The 17,581-nt window shown below is 50.0% G+C and overlaps 1 protein-coding gene across 1 annotated transcript in view; it reads left to right on the forward strand.

Moving 5' to 3' along the window:
* Window positions 1-17,581, forward strand: part of LOC121471526 (nitric oxide synthase 1 adaptor protein) — a 265,854-nt gene that overhangs the window by 182,197 nt on the left and 66,076 nt on the right. Inside the window, exon 3 of the mRNA XM_041722342.1 lies at window positions 16,972-17,064. Within this exon, the coding sequence (XP_041578276.1) occupies window positions 16,972-17,064 (93 nt within the window). The remainder of the gene's footprint in view (window positions 1-16,971; window positions 17,065-17,581) is intronic.

The raw sequence follows: 17,581 nt of genomic DNA on the forward strand, positions 1-17,581 counted from the left end.
TTTGAAAAAGTAGGAAAGCCTGCAATTCACCTGTGGGTCCAGTCAGTAGCCTGATTTCCTAAAAGTTGTTGAGCTCTTAGGAACAGAGAAGTAGGTCAAACAGGCGGAGTCTGTTTCCTGAACGCAAATAACTTTTCAGAGTGTCGAGCTCGGAGCCTGAGGGTCCTGAAGCTACGGTTCTCAGATTTGATGATGCTGAGTCTCCTTTTGATAGCCGTTAGAATAGCCAAATATTTAAAAAAAGGGAAAAATAAATGGAAGGAGAACTTGGCTGCATTCAGAAGACTGTCTCTCTCCAAAATTAAATGGCAGTCGGCCAAGAGCCTGCCCCCCTGGCAGTGCTCCTCCTGCCTGGGATCTGTCTGCCTGTGGGTGTGGGTAGTGCAATAGTGACTTGCACACTTTCTCAACCCCCCCCTGGTCTCCTTGGCGTGTTCCTGGCTTCCTCCCCTGGCCTCGTATTCTCAGCGCTACGGCCAGAGTGCTCTTTCTACATTGTCGGATCAAGTCCTCCTGTTTGGCCGAAAACCCCCTAACAGATGCTACGTTGGATGGCAAGCTGAACCTATATAGCACCTGCCTTCAAAGAATTTAGTCTGGTTGAGAAAGATGAGAAAGGACATGTTCCCAGTTAAGAGTGTGAGATGCATTTTATATATAGCATTGTTACAAAACCAGTCCCCTGAGTGCTAATTGCCGTGGCAGAAGGGAAGAAATCCCTTCAGGTTTCCACAGTCGGCGCAGGTTTTTATGAAGTGCTCTTTGCAAGAGAACTTAGGAGAATACTTGGGATTGATGGAGGGACTGAGGGCGTTTTAGGGTGGTCATGACCTAAGAAATGGTGCAGACCCGAGAAAATCCCTGGTATCTTCAGAAGAGACAGCGAATAAACCAGAGTGCATTTGAGCAGTTGCAACGTTGTACTTCATATAGGTCAGTGACTTTCAGGGTTGGTTTTTTTTTTTTTTTTTTTTTTTTTTTTTTTTAGGATTTTATTTATTCATGAGAGACACACAGAGAGAGGCAGAGACACAGGCAGAGGGAGAAGTAGGCTCCCTGCAGGGAGCCCAATGAGGAACTCGATCCCAGGACCCTGGGATCATGACCTGATCCAAAGGCAGACACTCAACCACTGAGCCACCCAAGCGTCACAATAAATACCCTCTTGATGCTTAACCACTGGGCCACCCCCCCCCCCCAGATTTTCCTTTTAAAAGGTTAAGATCTCACTTGTCAAACAATGTTATGTGGCACACCAACATATTGAACTGAGAAGGGTGGGTTCCAGGAGGAGGGGCCCTGCACCCCTGCCTGTATGGTCCTTCAGCCCAGAAGAGAGGGGTCTTTGGGGCTCCCTCACCAATCCCCAGGCTCTGAAGAGTCCAGCTCAGACACCACATGTGTCAGGGAGCAGTTTGGTAGGAGAAGGAAACTGGCCGCTTTGGGTCTATTGACAGAGAGTATTGAATATTGGGTATTGGGTCTCTTGGTTCGGCAGTGCGTTGTCATAGAAACACTACTGTTCTATGTAGTGTTTCTAGACGATGAGGATGGTGGTGGGGTGCAGGGGTGAGGTTTCTGAGCCGCCTCCCCCCACTGCATCATCCATAGGACACCCCTGAAATAAAGGGGAGAAACAGAAAAGATGTGAGGCCAAGTTGGGAGCCCTGGCCAAGGTGAAGTGGGGTAAGAGGGAAGTACTCGGGACTTCCAGAAGGCTGTCGTGAGAGACTCGGGTATGTGAGAGCGAACCCCTCTCCCGCTGGCAGGCCTGCGTGGGGAACAGGAGACGCCCGGCTGGCTGCCGCTGGGAAGCCCACCACCCTCCTGGCTTTGCGGTGTCCACACTTTGGTGCAGGGAGCAAAGCAAGGTGGCTGATGCTCCGAGAGGTGGAAGCTGATCCGGGGAGGCGGCAACATGAATAAAGGTCTTAGGGAGGGAGGGTATGAGGAGAACCCAGTGCACTGGATTTCCCCCCTTCCTCCCACACCGCTGGCTGATGGCCACATGTCTTTGCTGCTCCCCTGGGCCTTCCCTCCACTGGCTGCCCCCTGGGCCTTCGTTGTTTAGCTTCTCCTCTTGTCTGACCGCACGTCTGCGAGCCTCTGCTTGGTCTGGACCGGGGGACAAGGCAGATAGGTGTTCAGGAGCAGACAGGGTGGTGGCTCAGTGGTGCCCTGTGTGTGACTGGCTCCTGCCTAGGAAATGCTGGAAAGCCGCCTCTGCCCATTGGAGTGTGGCCCTGGGTGCCAGGGCCTGTAGAGACACGTCCAGTTTTGGTTATAGTTCCCAAAGGGAGGGAAGGGGTGTCCACCCCACAAGGCAGAAGTAATGGCCTCCTGAAGGCCCAGGGTACCAGACAGAGCTGACCAGGCTTGGGCACGTAGCAGTGGAGTGAGCTCGAGGGGGTCCGTCACCCCAGCCCGTTGATCCAGCAGGTGCTAGGCTGGGCGTGACCCAGGGGTCAAGGGCACCCTGTGGCCATGAAATCTCCCCCATCTCCTCAGGCCAGTTGAAGTTCTCCTGCCCTGTCCCGTGGGGCCCTGCAGGAAGCCCTGCCCTTGGCCGGGCTGCCCTTGTCCCGGGAGGGCCTGCATCTGTCTCTCCGGTTTGCACTGCGGGGGGTGGGGGATGGAGAACAGTGCTCCTGACTATTCCCACCTTGGAGGTGTGTGGGGGGGGGCTCCCGGAGAGGGGGAGGTCGGAGGCATGCCCCCCATCCTGGTGTTTCATCCAGCCCAAAGCATTTTGGTTTTCTTTTATTTTTTTAACTTCAAGTTTAAATTTAAAACTAAAAAAATTTAAATTTCATTTTTTTTAAATCAACAGGGCAAAATTGGTTTTATGGTATCGTTTTATGAATTTTAGCCTATAGATTCTTTTTTTTTTTTTTTTAAGATTTTCTTTATTCATGAAAGACAGAAAGAGAGGCAGAGACACAGGCAGAGAGAGAAGCAGGCTCCCTGCAGGGAGCCCGATGTGAGACTCAATCCCGGGTCTCCAGGATCACGCCCTGAGCCAAAGGCAGACGCTCAACCACTGAGCCACCCAGGAGCCCCAAGCCTATAGGTTCTTGTAGCCACCACCACAGTCAGGGTGCAGAACTGACTCCACCACCCCCTCTCGCTGGAGCTGTCCCTTTGTAGCCATACCCTCTTCCCAGCCCTCATCCCTGGCAGCTACCCATTTGGTCCCTGTCACTAGTTTTGCCTTTTTGGGGGAATATCCTATAATTGGACTTGTACAGGATGTAGCCTTTGAGACTGCCTTTTTCATTCAAAGCCATCATGTCCTTGAGGTGCTTCCAGGTTTTATGTGAATCAGTAGATCATTTTTATTAGTTTTTTTTTTAAGCCTTCCAACCAATTTACCTGTGACTTTAAATTTTTTAAAAAAAAATTCCAGCTAGTAAACATACAGTGTAATACTAGTTTCGGGTGTACAATATAGTAATCTAGTGCTTGCACATGTCACCCGGTGCTCATCACAAGAGCGCTCCTAATCCCCATCACCTGTTTCCCCATCGCCCCACCCACCTCTTCTCTGTTCACCATTAGTGTGTTCTCTAGAGTCAAAGAGTCTGTTTCTTGGTTTCTCTCTCTCTCTCTCTCTCTCTTCCCCCCTACCTTTGCGCATTTTTTTGTTTCTTACATTCTACACATGGATGAAATCATAAGGCATTTATCTTACTCCCACTGACTTATTTCACTTAGCCTACCACCATCCAGCTCCATCCATGTCATGGCAAATGGTAAGATTCCATTCTTCTTGATGCCTGCGTAATATTCCATCGTATAATATATGTGCAACATCTTTATCTATTCATCAGACGATGGACGCTTGGGCCATTTCCATGGTTTGGCTATTACGGATAATGCTGCTGTAAGCATCGGGGTGCATGTATCTCTTTAAATTTAGTATTTTTATATTCTTTGGGTAAATACCTAGTAGCACAATTGCTGGATGGTTAAGGTAGCTCCATTTTTTAACTTTTTGAGGAACCTCCATACTGTTTTCCAGAGTGGCTACAACCAGTGTGCATTCCCACCTGATTTTTTTTTTTTTTAAATAACAAAGCTACACATCACACTTGAACCACATATTCTCCTTAGGATTTTTGAGTAGCGTTCCAGTATATAGATATACCATAGTTTATTTACCCGTTGGAAGGATACTTGGGTTGTTTCTAATTTGGGTGATTAGAAACAGAGCTGTGAACGTTTCACATAGGAGTATTTGTGGGGACATAAGATTTTATTTCTCTAGGGTAAATACTTAGCTGAGGTATTGCTGGCCGTACGGTAAGTACGTGTGTGTTTGACTTTATGAGAAGCTACAGAACAGTTTTCCAGAACGGGTGTGGTGTTTGGCATTCCCTCGGCAAACGTGTGAGAGGCCCAAGTGAGTTCCATCCTCACTAGTGCTTGGTGGTGGTAGCATATTTTTCTGTACTTTAGCTATGCTAATTAGTACGAAGTGGGATCTCATTGTGCTCTTCATTTGCATTTCCCTAATGGCTAATGATATTGAGCATCTTATGGGAAACCATTATTCCTGCCTTGGGGGAATATGTTGACTTAGGGAGCTGTGATGAGGTCTGGACGAGTCTCAGTAGGTCCTGACACTCAAGATGCAGACTTCAGAAGTTCCAGTGGACAAAAATAATCTCGTACCCTACTTTCCTAGGCAGGAGTCACCGCAATTACGGTTCCTCCTGTCACACATTATCACCGAACCAGCCACCAAACCTTGTTGGCTTCATTTTGCGGGCTTCTTTGCCTTCCTTATGTCCCTCTGACGAAGTTCTGTTTGTCTCTCGCCCAATTTTTACTTGGAATTTTTTTTAATGAGTTTTGAGTGTTCTTTAGATAATCTGGATATGTCTTTTGTCAGATATGTGTAACTTGCAAATATTTTCTCCCCATCCTTAGCTTGTCTTTTTATTCACTTCAGACTGGCTTCCACAGAACAAAAGTTTTAAATATTGATGAAGTCCAACTTATCAAAATTTTTCCTTTGCTGGATCATGTTTTTGGTGTTGCGCCTAAGAATTCTGTACAACCAGTAACTCATTGGTAGTGGGCTGGAAGTGACCGTGAAACTGGGCGGGGGGGGAGATTATGTGATGCATCTGAGTCCGCTCTGATGATGGGATGGCCAGCATTTACCCGTTACCCCCTCCTTCGCCTCTTGGTTTCTCCAATTCTGTTACATCTTACTCTCGTATCTTAGAATCACCTGGGGAGCTTTTAAAAATCCCAGTGCAGTGTCCAGGCTGCACACCAGACCAATGAAATCAGAATTTCTAGGGGTGGGATCCAGAGACTAGTATTTTTTTCAGCCTGCCAAGTGATCCCATTGCACAGCCAAGGTGGAGAACCTTTGTTGCACTTCGCAGTCCCTTGGATCTGGAGGAAATATTGGCACCTGCTGACAGTAGGAAATTATTATGCTTGGTAACAAGTCAATAACTCTTCAAATTGCCCGCCCTCCTGGGAGCTTGTGCTCTGGATACTGTTTTTTTAAATCACTTTTATCATATTAGAATTTGATTTTTGGCCATCAAAGGTGGCTGTTTAGGAGAAACACCCCAGGGATGCCTGGGTGGCTCAGTGGTTGAGTGTCTGCCTTCGGCTCGGGTCATGATCCCGGGGTCCCACATCAGGCTCCCCGCAGGGAGCCTGCTTCTCCCTCTGCCCGTGTCTCTGCCTCTCTCTGTGTGTCTCTTATGAATAAATAAATAAAATATTTTTTAAAAAACACCCTGTCTCAGTTTTTATGTAACCAGGATATTGACATTACAATTGGTAGGAATCATAGAATATTAGCATTAAAAAAAAAAAAGAAAAAAAAAACACCTCTAGAGATCATTAGCTCAGACAGGTAACATTTCCAGATACCTTTTGGATTTGTGTAATCTGGCTCTAGATCCTTGCCTCTCAAAGTGTGGTCTGTGGACCAGTAGTGTCAACATCACCTGGACCCTGGATAGAGATGCAGCCATGTCCCCATCCCCACCCCTCAGGTCTGTAACATGGTAAGATCCCCCCAGTGAGGCATATGGACCTCAAGGTTTGAGAAGCACCACTTTAGAGAATACTCCTAAGCGGAAGCTTTGGAGAGTAGATTTCAGACTCATTGTGAGAAAACTGCTTTTCAAACACAACTGCCGGCACCCTCTTAAAGGCTGAATGGTCACTTGACAGGGACAACACCATCACTCCAAGAACCCCTCCAATGTGTCCTTCTCAAGTAGCGTCTTCAGTTCTCCCAAGAATGACCCTTTTGCTTCATATCTTTCATTATACTATGAACGTTCGTTGCGGTCCCGTGTTCTGCCCACTGTGGCATTGCAATTGCCCCCCCCCAACCCCCCGTAGACCTGGAAACGTCTGACCCCCGTGGATGAGTGCAGACCCAGGCTTCTCAAACCTCCCCTCGCCTCCCCATTGTGCTGACGAATCCAAGTCCTGGAACAAAGACCTGGGAGAGGCGAGGAAGGGGGGGAGCCTCAGAACTGGCTGCACGACCTCCAGGGTCCCTTCTAGGCCTTGTGCCCTGCTTCTGCTTGCTTCCCCCGTACGAGGTAGGCTGCAGCTTCATCTCCAGCATCCCGTGCTCACCTCTGCTGTCATCTTTGAAAGCATCGCTCCTTTTTCCAGGCAGGGGACCGAGAGACCTTTTATTTCTCCTGCGTCTCAGTCTCTGTAGGAATCTCCTCTGCACCTTTTCTTCATTCCTACAACCCAGCACTAGGCATATACTCCTGGTCTGTCTTGGGGGTTCCCATTTCTACTCTCGGTCCTTTTGGGATCTCCAGTGCTGGTGCCAGGACTATGTTCAGCGTCTGCTTCTCTGCTCTTCACTTTTTGCAAAAACCATATAGAAAGAAACCCCCACGCCCCTGCTTTCTGTACAAAATTCTAATAATTTGTTCTCCAGTTGAGACCCCTCCCCAGTCTGGTGCATTCTTTTGCCCCCTTCCACCCTCTTCCGTCACTTCTGGGTTGGGCATGGACCCATCCATTAATGCGTGCTGCCAGGGCTCTGCGGGTTGGGAGTGCCTGAGTCCCACTGAAAACTGGGAAGGGTCTCAGTTGTGATCTAGCCCAGTCCCCTCATTTCACAGAAGGGAAGAGTGGTTCCCAGAGAGGTGGAGTGTTTTGCCCAATGTCACACAGCTAAGAGTGCAAGCGTGGCTGCTTCAGGGGACTTTGTAACCCTTGTTGGAAATGGTTTCACTTAACTTTGCAAGGTGGGCGTGGGGTGAGCATGGTGAATGATTGAGGGGGCCTGGGAGGTCGCAACACATGATCGATTGCCTTCTTTTAAAGATATCTTAGAAGGAGGGACGCCCGGGTGTCTCAGCGGTTGAGTGTCTGCCTTTGGCTCAGGGTGTGATCCCTGGGGTCCTGGGATCGAGTCCTGTATTGGGATCCCCGCAGGGAGCCTGCTTCTCTCTCTGCCTCTCTCTCTGTCTCTCATGAGTAAGTAAATACAATCTTTAAAAGAAAGAAAGAAAGAAAAGATTGATTTATTATTGTCTCATAACCAATTTTGGTCTGAAGAAGAAAACCCCAAATCATGGCTCTCCTAAGTACCAGCAGACTCTTGCTCCTTCTGGTTGCATGTGTGTGCACACACATGCATGCACAGGTACAAGTTCTACTGGAGCATTTTTTTTTCTTTCTTCCCCTGAAAGGCTAGTTTAATATTTGTCTTCCTGATTATGAGACACAACCCTCTGGAGGAGCACCTGGGTTAGAGATCTAGAGGGGAAGACAAATTGGTCAGATTGGTCCTAGTCGGGCCTGTCCTGTATTTGTGGCCCTTCACCTACCTCTGCCTCGGTTTTCACTAAAAAGGCTCGAGTGCGTATTTTGAACATGCTGTGCGAGCTAGCAGAGGGAAAAGCAACCTGAAAGCTGTAGATTATTATTAGTCGTGCCACTTACCCTGCTCCATAAATCACCCCTTCGGGCCCCTTAATCATTTGGGTTGTTGTTCAGCTCCCCGTGACCTGTCAACATGCTCCCAGTCGGAAAAAGTGATGGCTGTATTCCAGGGCCTGTCTCCTCCTCCCGACGGGGAGCAGCTGCCACTCACTGGCTCCCCTGAGCACACAGCCCAAAATTGCCTGCACTTGAGGCTGCTGCTGTCTGCCATCCCAGGGCCCGTTTGATTTGCCCTCTGCCATCAGTGCCGGTCTCTTGACGCTGGAAGTGCCTCTCTCCCCGAGAACATCTGTGTTTGGAGCAACCCCTCTCCCCTTCCTCAGTGTTCCAGACAGCAAGAACTCAGATATTTCCTGCCCCAAAGCCCTCCCTACGTTCAGAGGGGCCCCCTTGCCATGTTTTTGTGACCTCATTGGCATTCTGCGCCCTTCCCAGGTCGCTGACCTGTGTCTATGGGTGTGGAACAGGGTAGGAAGCAACAAAGGAAATGGGAGCAGCGAGCGTGAGTGGGGTGGGAAAGAGTTAGGGAAGTGGGGGGGGTGCACTGCAGGCTTTCCACTGAACAGCCTGAGCATGTTCCAGATTGTGTGAGGTCAACTTCTAGTTATTTCTTCCTCTTTTTCTTTCTGTTCTAAGATGAGCTACCTGGGCATCAAAGCGCTCACTACACGTATGTTGAATAAATGGAGGAATGAATGAATAACCTGCTTTGCTGGAACCAGGGTCCGGGCCTGTGAAAAGAACAGATGTTAGGCAACACTGAGAGCAGCACCGGGATGGGGTCAGAAGATGTGGCTTCCAGACTCAGGTTTTCTGCTCATGAACCCAAGGAACTTTTTTTTTTGGCTGTCTTTGGGTGGTGGCTGTCTTCCTCTGTAAGATGAGCTGTTTGGGCAACTTTTATGCTCCTGACCATTGTGAGCACAAAGATTCCTCCAAAATTCTGTTAATGAAATATTTCAGAGATACAAAAATACATAAAATGCAGCGTAGGAACATCTGACACCTACCACACAGCAGAATTCTCTCCCGACATAATAGTTGTCATCTTAGCTGCCTTTGATTTGGGAAATGGGTGGCAGCAAAGAACAGTGGTCCCTTTATAAGAATCTGTATTTTAATTGTTTTTTTTGTTGTTGTTTTTTGTTTTTTTGTTTTTGTATTTTAATTGTTAACAATAGTATCCTCACTTCAAGAAATAGTACCTGTATGGTCAAGACACACTGATTTCATCCAAGGCGATTCTAGATGCCAGTGAAAATAGGAACGAGTTCTTATAACATGCTTCTGGGACCCAGAGTGGTGTTTCCGAACACTACAATCTGTATTCCGACCTGTATCCAAAAAAATGCCAACTTCTGGACCAACCCCAGATCTGCTGAACGAGCATCTCTGAGGGCTGGGTCTGGAATTTTGCCTTTTTAAAATAAGGTTAGGTATGCTAAATGGAATTTGAAACTAGAATTTTAGATCTCCTGGTCGACAGAGCTGGGTAAATACTTAAACTCAATATTGATGATAGAATGGCAATGGATGTTGTTGTTTTTTTTTTTTTTAAGATTTTATTTATTTATTCATGAAAGACACACACACAGAGGCAGAGACATAGGCAGAGGGAGAAGCAGGCTCCATGCAGGGAGCCCAATGTGGGACTTGATCCCGGGTCTCCAGGATCACACCCTGGGCCGAAGGCAGTGCTAAACCGCTGAGCCACCCGGGCTGCCCGGATGTTGTTTTCTTTAAAAAGTAGCTCCTCTAGTTCCTTTTAGGTATTTTGCAGCTCATCGACATTTTACTTACACCCAACTTTCACTTAGAGGTCTGTTGCTAAGATGAGTTGTGCTGGGCTTGAGGTTGATGAGCTAGGAACTAAATGTCTCCACCTAGTGTTCACAGAAAACTTCATAGATCTTCCAGAATTTGGATTTAGTATGGTTTTTGTCTTGCTCAGATATTTTTTTTTAATGATTTGTACCCTTTCTAAAATTTAAATTCAATTAATTAACATAGAGTATATTATTGGCTTCAGAGGTGGGGGTCAGTGACTCTTCAGTTTAATATAATACTCAGTACTCATTATATCACGTGCCCTCCCTAGTGCCCATCTCCCAGTTATCCCATTCCCTTACTCCCCTCCACTCCAGTGACCCTCAGGTTGTTTCCCGTGGTTAAGAGTCTCTTGGAGTTTGTCTCTCTCTGATTTCATCTTGTTTTATTTTTCCCTCCCTTCCCCTATGATCCTGTTTTGTTTCTTAAATTCCACATATGAGTGAGATCATATGACAATTGTCTTTCTCTGATTACTTCTCTTGGCGTAATACCCTCTAGTTCCATCCACATCAATGTAAATGTAATGGTTGAGTCACATTCCATCGTGCACACACCACGTCTTCTTTATCCTTTCATCTGTCAATGGACATCTCAGCTCTTTCCACAGTGTGGCTACTGTGGGCATTGCTGCTTATAAACACTGGGGTGCAGGTGCCCCTTCGGGTCACTACATTTGTATCTTTGGGGTAAATCCCTAGTAGTGCAATTGCTGGGTTGTAGGGCAGCTTTCAGCTTTTTTGAGGAACCTCCATCCTGTTTTCCAGAGCGGCTGCACCAGCTTGCATCCCCACCAGCAGCCTAAGAGGGTTCCCCTTTGTCTCCATCCTCACCAACATCTGTCATTTCCTGGATTCTTAATTTTAGCCATTCTGATTGGTGTGAGGTGGTATCTCATTGTGGTTTTGACTTGTATTTCCCTGATGCTGAGTGATGTTGAGTCTTGTTCATGTTTCTATGGTTTGGTATGTATGAGGACTGAGCTACCAGCAGAGTCAGGGACAACCTGAGCACCCTGTCCCTCAGATTTTGGCTCCACAGGCATAGAAGCTGGAATTTAAGGAAGCAGGGAAGTCCAAAGAACAGAGCATCATCTATAGGATCATTCCCCCATGACTTACCTCTGACTATGCCATCAGATGATGGGGAACAGCCTTGACTAATAGTGGAAGCTAAATTACTTTATTAAATGAAGTATGGATCAAGCAAAAATTGAGATGCTTAGCAGTGTGCTATGGAGTAAGGAAGAATTAAGGAAGTCAGATCTTCCTAAAGTCCTTATGCCCATAGAATGGAATCTAGGGGGACACGTGGGTGGTTTAGTGGTTGAGCATCTGCCTTTGGCTTGGGGCATGACCCCAGGGTCCCAGGATCGAGCCCCACATCGGGAGCCTGCTTCTCCCTCTGCCTGTGTCTCTCCCTCTCTCTGTATCTCTCATGAATAAAAAAAAAAAAAAAAAAAGTGGAATCCAGGTTGTTTGTAATAACTTCAGTTGTTAATCAACTTCTGGAATATTTATTTTATCCTCATGGACAATGTCATATTCCCTCAGTCTGTGAATAACCACTGTCAACTGACTTCATTAGTTTATTTGACACTCATTTATCACCCTCGTGTGTCCTGGTGCTATTTTCTTGCATACAAATACGTCCTGTTTCTTGTTGTCCGTGGTGGAGGGCACGGCCTAACGGGGAAGTGAACGACTAACGGGTGGCGAGTGATCCCAGTGATCACAGATTGCTCCAGTGCCCACGCTGGTGGCCCAGCCCCGTGGGAGCGTACGGGAAGCGAACCTTCACGCCTTCACTGCACAGAAGCTCACAGGATAATTCAAGGATAAGCAGGAGTTTACCAAGCAGATGGTGGGGGGAGGGCATCCGAGGCACAGGAAATAGCAAACGGAAGCACGGGAGAGTGTGGCGTGTTTAACGCACGTGTGGGAGAGGGGACAGAAATATGTGCAAGCAGAATTCCAGGGCACTTGCCACGAGGAGAAGTGTATTTTTGTCCAGTGTTTACAGATTGTTATCTTTTTATTGTGGTAAAATATACATAACATTTTCCACTTCAGCCATTCTTTAAAACAGCTCTGTGGCATTTGCGTACAGCGTGCATTGTCGTGCCACCATCACCATCATCCACCCCCAGATCTCTCCCAGCTTCCAGAATGGAAGCTCTGTACCCACGATCCCCGAACTCCTCCCCCGGCCCCCGACAGCCAGCATTCGTCTTTCTGTCTCTACACATCAGGCACCTCCTGGAAGTGGGATCGTGCGGGATGCATCCCTTTGTGCCAGTCTACATCACTTAGCGAAAGGTCTTCAGGCTTCATCCATGTCGCGGCATGTTCTGTTTGTCTATCCAGCAGTGGACAGTGGGCCGCCGCCGCCTTTCGGTTCCAGTCAGGAATGCAGCTGTGGACCTGGGAGTCCCCAGGTTCTGTATCCTGCTGCCTCGGTAGCAGCGGACTGATAAGGACTTCCCGCCACACCTTTGGTCGAGGTGCTTACAGTTTGGTTGTAGAGATGGGTTTGCACTTGTGAAACTGAGACTAGCAGCCCCACGTGGTTAAGATGCCCCATGGCCCTGCCAGGGCTCACTCACTGTTACATTCCCTGCCATCGCCCCCAGGAAGCTGGGCGGACGCGTTCTAGAAAGGCGGTGAGCCCAGCTGAAGGTGAGCCGAGGGCTGGCCTAGCAAGAGCATCGCTGACAGCTTTTGCAAACTGAGTCTCCTCTCCCAGTGAAATCGCCTTTGGGCATCTTGACTCATAACTGGGGGGAACTGGGGCATGGGATGGGGCAAAATGGGTTTTCCAGTCAATGTACGGGGCCAGCTTCTGATGTTGTGAGTGAGAGAGCACATCTCTAGGCCAAGTGTTAGGAGACAGAGTGACTGAGGAGCTGGGGACCCTGCACAAAATGCAGGGGTTCTTCAGGGAGCTAGACGTGGTCATGGACAGAGACCGTTGTGTGTATGTTGTGGGGGAACCCGGACCCTCCCCCTGACTCCTGAGAAGGTCCTCCTATTGCTTGTGTGCAGGCCGCCTCCAGCCCAGGCAGGGCTTGTGTCTTCACTGAACTCACCCACTAGCACACCTGCTTCCCCTTTGCAGACCCCCGGGTGGAGGATGGAGGCACCTGGGGTCGGCGGGCAGGGGCGGGGCAGGAGAGACAGGGAAGCACCGGGCACCCAGGTTACGTTCTGTTTGCTTGGCTGCCCTCGGCCTTGCAGCCAGGTTCCTCTCGCTCCCTGCGGTGTCCTGGCTCCTGTTTCAGCGAACCCCTCCCTCTTCCCCGCCGCCCTCCAGGAGCCTCGCCTGTTGGCCCAGCACCAGGCCCCAGGACTCTGTGTGCGAACCCTGGCACGTCACCAGGGGCCTTCTAGTCAGTGGCTGGGGTTCCAGGACTTGCATTGTTTTGTCCCCTGCAAGGTCGGGTCCTGGAGGGCTTCGTCTGTCCTTGTGGCGGGGCCCCGGCTAGCAAAGCAAATACATCGGGTCAGCCCGGCCACGCTGACGGAGAGCCAGGCTTGTTGGCACAGGCTCCAGAGCTGGCGTGGGCTTGTGGGAGGCTGGCCCGAGCTACAGACCATGGCACCGGCAGGCCTGTTTGTTCCTCGGCCCCTGGCAGGCCTGGGCAGACTAGATTTCTATCCTGCGGAACACAGATGCTTCCTCCTGAGCCGGCCTGCCCCTCGGAGCAGCAAAGCCTGGGAAAGGGGAGGGCTCGTACCCGTGAGCCCCCTCTCTGTTCTCCTGGTCACTGCCATCGTCTCTCCCGCCCCCCATCCCTTCTCTCCTCCACCCATGAGCACAATAACATGGTTGTCCGAGCGAAGCACAATTGCCATATGAACCAATGGTTTCGGGATAATAGATATTAAAGCGTGTTCAGATACTCGATTTCCTTTGATTTCTGTAGTTTCCAGCATACCTGCAATTTGAGTCCTTCCTCATCAGTCAGAAAGGGTTTGGGACCCCTGACTGCCAGGCAGGGGGAGGAGGTATGGAATGTGTCCAGCCCCAGGGCTCTCCTCTGCGGCGCTCAGGCAGTACCGGCAGCTGTAACGGGGCCTGTTTCATGCCTGTCTTGCCCCCTGTTTGAGTCGAAGCACTCTAGAGCATTCCACCGGCTGTTGTAAGGAGGGACACCTGCACTGTCACTGTCCCTGAGATCCCGGTGCAGCCATTTAGTCATGCTTTGAACGTGCAGCTCCTGTGCCCACAGAGCCAGCAAGAGCCATCGGGGAGGTTGTGCACCGTGATGGAATGAGAGGCTCTTGTCCTGTTCCAAGGAGGACATTTCATTGCATCTTCACCTCTTAAGATCAGGGTATTAAAAGGCCTGGCATGGGCAGCCCCAGTGGTGCAGCGTTTAGCCCTGCAGCCCAGGGCGTGATCCTGGAGACCTGGGATCGAGTCCCACGTCGGGCCCCCTGCATGGAGCCTGCTTCTCCCTCTGCCTGTGTCTCTGACTCTCTCTCTCTCTCTCTCTCTCTCTCTCTCTCTCTGTGTCTCTCATGAATAAATAAATAAAATATTAAAAAAAAAAAAGGCCTGGCTTGTCGAGACATGAACTCTAGAAATAATGTTTGAGATACACAGCCAGGTGCTGGCCGGGTGCCTCTTGCCAGCCTTGGCTATGGTGGGGGGGCATCTTGATTTTTTATAAACATCTCAGAGACCATGCAACCCATAGGGAGGTGGACCAAACAAGAGATGATCAGCTGCCAGATTCTTCTGGAAATAGAGGCCATCTAGGATGGTTTAGCAGGCAGTGTGCTCTCTAAAATTAGGGCTGGGAGAGGGGCATGGCCACCCAATGCTTGCTGCTTTGATGTTATTGCTGGAAAAGTAGGAGGAAAATACGTGGAGCTCATGAGTGGCCTTCTGGAAGAAACCAAAGACAAGCCATGGAGGACTGATCAGTACAGGGCTGGTTTCATCCCTCTCTGGTGTTTCTGGGACTCTTAGGCTCTTACCTTCTGCCCGAGTTCTTTGAAATGCCCCCTCTGCACACCTTTGGCTGGCAGGAGCAGCCCCGAGCTCAGTGACTTGAAGGTGTGTGAAAGCCCAAGTGAGCAGAGGTGACTGCAGGTGTGGCCGGGAAGCGTCGCCAGCTCACCTCTCACAGTGGGCCCGGGGCCAGCGTCGGCTCACCTGCAGACCCCCGTGCTGGCCCCCCACCCCCCAGCCGGGGTAGTTTCTCTTCATAGAGCCCTGCACCCGAGCAGGATGCACAGTCGGGGACTCCCTGGGGCTCCCAGCCAGGTCCCCAAGCGCACGCCAGCTGCGCCGTTGCCTTGGCCGGCTTACAGCCACTGCCTGCAGAGGGGTCTGTCGCATGGCTGAAGGCCTGTCCTGACCATGCTCCCGTACAACACGTGTTTCCTCCCGAGCTGCCAGACACGCTTGCTCTGAAGCAAGGTCTGAGCTTGAGGTTTTCTTTCTCCTGGGCGCCCAACACTCTCGTTTGCTTCTCCTTCAAGCCCGCTCGGTAAAAAGGGCAGCTGTTGACGGGGTAGGAAGAGTGACCACCAGAGTGGAGGGGGGAGATGTATGCTGCTGTCACCAGAAACTCAAATCAACTGCGAGCCACAACCTGCCCTGACAATATAAAGAAAACTACCTTGCTTCAGTTGGGTCGTGTCCTGGTCTGTAGGAGGCAGCCCGCCAGCCAGGGGGCATCGGCCCGAACCAGGCAACAGAGTAGGATGGGCTCAGGTTTCCATGGGAGGGATCGGATGCACACAGGATTGGAAGCTCTAGATTGAATCCCTAAGATCAGAGTATTAAAAGGAGCGGCCGATAGAAGGTTCTGGATTTCTGATGAGGTTTTCCTTTTTCAAAGTAGGTTGTGTTTTCATCTCATTAGGGTGAATTAGGCTCATTTCTGTCAACACAGAATTGCCTCGCCGAGCTTGGCTGGTGGTGTGGTGGGAGGGAGTGTTGAGTTTCAAACGTCCCAGAGGAGGGGGGCTGTGGGTTGGAGTAGAGATCTTGGCTCTGGGTTGTGTGTTCTTATTGTTTAGCCTGTAGGCCAGATGTTTCATTAGCTTGACAGGTAAATTTGTGGGGGTCACTACCAAGTTGAGGACCAGATGAAAATGGTTTTAACAAGTCAGATAAGTGTTCAGAATGAAGCTCAGTGAGGAAAATGTAGAATTAGGGGCTCCTGGGGGGCTCAGTCGGTGAAGCGTCTGCCTTCGGCTCAGGTCATGATCTCAGGGTCCTGGGATTGAGCCCCGTTGGGCTCCCTGCTCAGTGGGGAGTCTGCTTCTCCTTCTCCCTCCGTGCTCTCTTGCTCGCTTATGCACAAAGAAATAAAATCTTTTTTAAAAAATGTAGAATTTTGGGCAGCCCCGGTGGCTCAGCGGTTTAGTGCCGCCTTCAGTGCAGGGCAGGATCCTGGAGACCCAGGATCGAGTCCCGCGTTGGGCTCCCTGCATGGAGCCTGCTTCTTCCTCTGCCTGTGTCTCTGCCTCTCTCTGTGTGTCTCCCATGAATAAATAAATAAAAATCTTAAAGTAGAATTTTACCAGCCTGCACAGGAATAAAAAATAGCTAGGAATGAGCAAACGTAATGGAAGATGTCTGGGGATGGGAAGGAGGCCAGAGTCTGTGGGTGGCCTTGGGCGATGTTTGAAGCAGCCATAGGGGTTGTGTCATTAGATCCTTTCTAGAATACTCTCTAGAATCTTTCAGGCTAGTAGGGCTGTGGGTAGGCTTGGAAACTGACCTACAAATAAAGGAATTTGGGGCTTATAGAGAGTAAGAATTCATAATTTTTTAAGATGTAGAAAAACAAATCCAGCCCTGATTTAAAGACCTGTTCCAGTTCTTCATAATCTTCATTGAAGATGGAATTGAGTTTCCACAGCTTGGGGGTAGACACAGGGAAAACCTGGCCATGGAGGTCGTTCAACATCAGGATGAGTTTCCGAGGGAAGGTTCTGGGTTTCTGATGAGGTTTTGAAAGCAGGCTCTGTCTTCATCTCATTAGAGTGGTTTACACCCGTCCCCTGGTTGCCCCTGGTGGCCGGGTGCCGACCCCGAGACACCCAGCTGCCTTTCCGTCCCCCAGGAACCCGTCGGTGGCCCTCTTTCCCGGGTCGTGAGCTGGGTGGGGCCACGCAGGGGCGCTGACCTAACTGGAGTGTGCTTCTCTCTCTCCCTCCCCTGCAGTATGAGTTTAAAGCCAAGAACATCAAGAAGAAGAAGGTGAGCATTATGGTCTCCGTGGATGGAGTGAAAGTGATTCTGAAGAAGAAGAAGAAGGTAAGGGGCTCTGAACCAGAAGCTGGTAGGAGGGGAGCAGGAAACGGGGTGTGGGGGGCCTCGTCCCGCGAGGCCGCTCTCTGGACAGCGTCCTTCCTCGTGTGGGGAGCGGGGGCCGGGACCAGCACCGGTGTCGGGCGGCAGCAGCTACGCAGGCACATGAGGCAGAGGCCCGTGGCCTCATCAACCCTAAGGCCCCGTGTCCCGACGTCCCATGGGCGACAGGGCCCACCTGCCACCGTATTTGCATTTTGTTACCTGGACCTTTTGAGTCTTGATCTTAGGAAATACTTGAAATTCAAAGTGATGACGAGTATAAGAGGGTTTGGCGAGGGAGTGGATGAGGAGGCTTTGTCAGCAGCTGTCCCCTTCCGTCCCAGGCACGACCCTCCGTCCCCCGTGAGGTGGCGTCAGGCCCCCCTGTGTGTCCTATGCTATCGCTTCAGTGCATTTCTTGGAATATTCCCCTCCAGGCCTGTCCACTGCTGCTGTTTGGTGTGAGGAAGGCTGGGCTGGG

Source organism: Vulpes lagopus, chromosome 11, assembly GCF_018345385.1.
Source record: "Vulpes lagopus strain Blue_001 chromosome 11, ASM1834538v1, whole genome shotgun sequence".
NCBI classification, from domain to species: domain Eukaryota; kingdom Metazoa; phylum Chordata; class Mammalia; order Carnivora; family Canidae; genus Vulpes; species Vulpes lagopus.